Source organism: Aotus nancymaae, unplaced genomic scaffold, assembly GCF_030222135.1.
Source record: "Aotus nancymaae isolate 86718 unplaced genomic scaffold, 86718_ANA_hifiasm-v0.15.2.pri h1tg000040l, whole genome shotgun sequence".
NCBI lineage: Eukaryota > Metazoa > Chordata > Mammalia > Primates > Aotidae > Aotus > Aotus nancymaae.
This window is the reverse complement of record NW_026988454.1, coordinates 1947442-1951002: the sequence shown is the minus strand read 5'-3', so window position 1 is coordinate 1951002 and position 3561 is coordinate 1947442. Positions and strand designations below refer to the sequence as shown.

The 3561-nt window shown below is 63.1% G+C and overlaps 1 protein-coding gene across 1 annotated transcript; it reads right to left on the bottom strand.

Annotated features, from left to right (window-relative positions):
* Window positions 1–479: 479 nt before the first annotated feature.
* Window positions 480–1385, bottom strand: PRR18 (proline rich 18). Its single transcript, XM_021667835.2, has one exon. It carries the CDS (start codon window positions 1383–1385, stop codon window positions 480–482), a length of 906 nt encoding a protein of 301 aa, XP_021523510.2.
* Window positions 1386–3561: the final 2176 nt, after the last annotated feature.

Genomic DNA, 3561 nt, shown 5'->3' with positions numbered 1-3561 from the left:
AGCACCGGCGGTGGTGACACCCACAGGGGGTGCCGATGTAGCTCTGGGGAAGGCCCGCCTCCAGGCAGAGGGTCTCTGGGACTTAGACCAACCTTAGGGCTGGGGGGGTGCCGAGAGACATTTTCATAGTTGCTTAATTCCCTACGAACTGCAAGGACTCAGGGGCGCCAAGGGGAGGCCAGAGTGGGGCAGAGGCGGCTTCTGGGGTAGATAACACCGGTGTGGACAAGAAAGGCCTGGGCTGCCGGCTGGCGAGGGCAGGAGGGGGACCGTGGCAGTCGGGAGAGTCTGGCAGCGCCGCACGCGGGCTGGCTTGCTCACGGGTGTCCTGGAGGTGGGCGCTGGCGGCCCGAGGAGCCTGCGGTCTCCCCCGACTGCCCCCAGGCGGAGCGGCACGTGCAGCCGGTGGATGGGATCAGGCCTGGCGCGTCCCCGGAGGCCCCGTCCCCGCAGGCCCCGTCCCAGCAGGCCGGCCGCGCTCACAGCGTGCTCAGGTGCGGCTGCGCGACCAGGGCCCCCGCCCGGTCCCGGGAGGCAGCCGCCGACTCCACGCCGCGCAGCCACTCCGTGCACTTGCGCACCAGGCCCTCGTCCAGCGCCTCTGCCTCCTCCTCCTCGTACTCCACGTCGTCGTACCTGTGCCGCTCGTTGAGCAGCGACACCTTGAGCATCGGGCGCAGGGACCCCGGCCGCGGGCTCAGCTGGGGAACCTGCAGGCCGCCGGTCAGCAGCGGGGCGCGGGGCCGAGGCGCGCGGCGGCCGAGGCTGGCGGGGGGCGTGTCGGGGTCGCTGGCGGCGCCGCTCCTCCGCGAGTCCGCCTCCCTGGCCCGGGGACAGGGGGCGAGTAGGCGCCTGGGTTCTGTCGAGGGCGAGGGGAAGGGCCTGCGGGGCCGCGCCAGCAGCTGCTTCTCCAGGTGACGCCTCTGGATGACCAGGACGGCCTCGGGGGTGAGGCTCAGCGAGAAGCGCGCGGCGGCGCCGGGCCCTACCCCCGGCCCCGAGGAGGGCCCCGCGGCGGTGGTCCCCGTCCCCGCCGAGGTCGCCGCGTAGGTCGTCCTGGTCCTCGCCGGGCTGTGACCGGAGCCCGTCGTCCGGGGCGTGGCGCACGTGGCCGGGGCCCGCGCGCGGCCGGGCGAGGTCTGCGGGGAGAAGCCCGGAGGGGCCGGCGGCTGCATCCTGTTCCAGCCCGGGCCGCGCCGGGCCGGCGGCCTCTTGAGCGTGGCGGAGGGCCAGGAACTGGAGAGGAGCCCCTCGGGCCGCTCCGGGGGCCTCTTCTTCTTGTCCCCCGCGGCGCAGGGCCTCCGGGGTAACTGGAGCGCGGCTTGGGCCCCCGGGGCGGGGGCGGGGGCGAGGGCGGGCGGCGGCGGCACGCGCGGGAAGGGCATGGTGCAGCGGAGCCGCGGGATCCTCAGCCTCTAGAAGGAGACGCGGGCGCTCAGCCACCGTGCGCGCAGCGGGTCCCCGCAGGCCGGGCGCCCCCTCCACACCCACCTGCGTCCAGCTGCGGCCGCTCCGGCTTCTTCACATCCCGGCGATCAAACCCGGTGACTCCAAGCGAGAGGCTCCCACCCTTCCCTCCTCCTGGGGCGGGGGGCTCCCCCCGACTCGGTGCTCCTGGGACCGGACCCTGCGGGAACCTCCTCCCACCGTCCGACTGCGGGCAAGTCGCACTCCGGGTCCCCACGGCCGAGACGCGGGCCGGACCGGCAGGAGGAGGAGGTGCCCAGCGCGCTCGCTAAAGACGCGGCCCTGCCAGGCCCCGGGCTGTGCCCGGCTGGTGTCACGACCGACTGTTGAATGCAAACCAAGTGCCAGGACAGCGGAGGGCGGAGCGCGCGCCAAGCGTCCCGGGGCTCCCCCAGATGGCGCTCGGTGGCCCGAGGTTAATTTAGTCCCTCAGACGCCAAGAGCAGCCCCTGGGGAGCCGGCAGCCTTCCGGGGCCCTAGGTGGAGGCCCTGCACGTTTAAGAGAAAGTCCCTTACGGCCTCTCCACGCCTTCGAGAAAGCAGAAAAGGCACCGCGAGTAGATCCCGCTCTGCGGCCCCACACATCCTGCTTCACAGAAAAAAGCGAGCTGGAGCTGAGACGGGAGAAAAGACCTTCAGTGAATCCTACACGTGTTCACGGCAACCCTTGAGGAGTCACTTTCAAATTCAAAACCTAATTATTTATGAACAGGCAAAATAGTTCAGTTTCCGCTATATAATAATGATTAAATAGCAAATATTAGACATTAAGTCCCTTTACTAAGTAATTCCTGTGAGCAAAGCAATATATTTATCACCGTAGCAGAGATTCAGGATTAATGAGACAAATCTTCACTGTCAATTTACATTCTAGCTGTAGACACATGAAGACATCCTACAACTTTCAAATGTTTAATAAGCGAATAATTGAGCAGTTGCAAAGCAATGGATCAAAAAGTCAGCGTTTTGTATGTGCAGTCCCTGCTTCCTTAAGGATAATCATCAACTGCTTAGATTTCCACAAAGTATTTTCCATCAGATCCGCTTTTCTGATGGAAATAAGGTGAGTGATGGTTATGGCCCCAGGTTAGCTCCAAAGCACATTCGAATGTGGGTAAACACAAATGTGCCCTGTGCCAACAGTCACAGCAGGACAGCATCGCCCTCCCCCAGCCGCCCCGGTCTCCACGGCAGCAGCAACACATCCCCTTGTTGACTGTTGGACGCCCCAGAGAACTGCGCTGTGGTTACAGGGGAGTGTGAAGGAAACCTGGTAGGTGGTGAGAAACACTTCTCACCAGAGCTTGGGTTGGGGTGACAGGTTTGGGCCCCGTCATCTCTACCAGCACCTCCCAAACCACCCCAGTACAGCTTTGAAACAAGTCTCCCAGCTCCCAGGCACCTTCCCTCCGTCTCTGCCAGTCTGTCTCTGTCCGTGGGCTCAGGCTGTTAATCGGCTTGACAGGTGAGGTCCTGAGATATTGAACCCCCCCGCCTCGTGTGTTTTATTCCAGATTTTGGAATCTCTGGGTGGGAGTGGGAAGAGGTACTTCAGTGGCAGCAGGAGGTCCACAGTTCTGTCCCATGGAAACTGGAGGACTGAAAGAGAGGGTGAGGCAGGAGAGGACTGCGGGGGGAAGTATCAAATATCATTTCCGGGGGGCATAGCTAGAGAGGCAGGCTATGGAGAAAAATCAGCAAACACTTGGACACCGAGACATCTGAGTTTGGACCCCCGCAGTTCAAAAGCTGTGATGGTGCTGATGGCAATGTGCAAAATTTTGGGGCTGGTGGGGTCCTCTCCCTCCTATCTCCTCTTAGGATGCTTCAGAGGTAAGAACAGTTTGGGGATGAGAGTGGTTGGTGGCCTTGTAATAATGCTCCCAACTTCCACTACTGTCTCTATTCTGCTGGGCCACCGGGCGTACAGAGGTGAGGTAGCTATGCACCTGCCATCACACGCTCTAATGGGCGGAGATAAGACTCCAACCCAGGAGTGCGATCCAAGGCCAGATGGCAACTTTGACACTGAAGCTGAGAGGGAAAGTTTTGGTAGATCAGGGTGATTGGATTAAGTGACCTCTCACCCACATA

Excerpts from the sequence above, each read along its gene's own strand:
- PRR18 (XM_021667835.2), bottom strand. The coding sequence starts at position 1,385 with ATGCCCTTCCCGCGCGTGCCGCCGCCGCCCGCCCTCGCCCCCGCCCCC.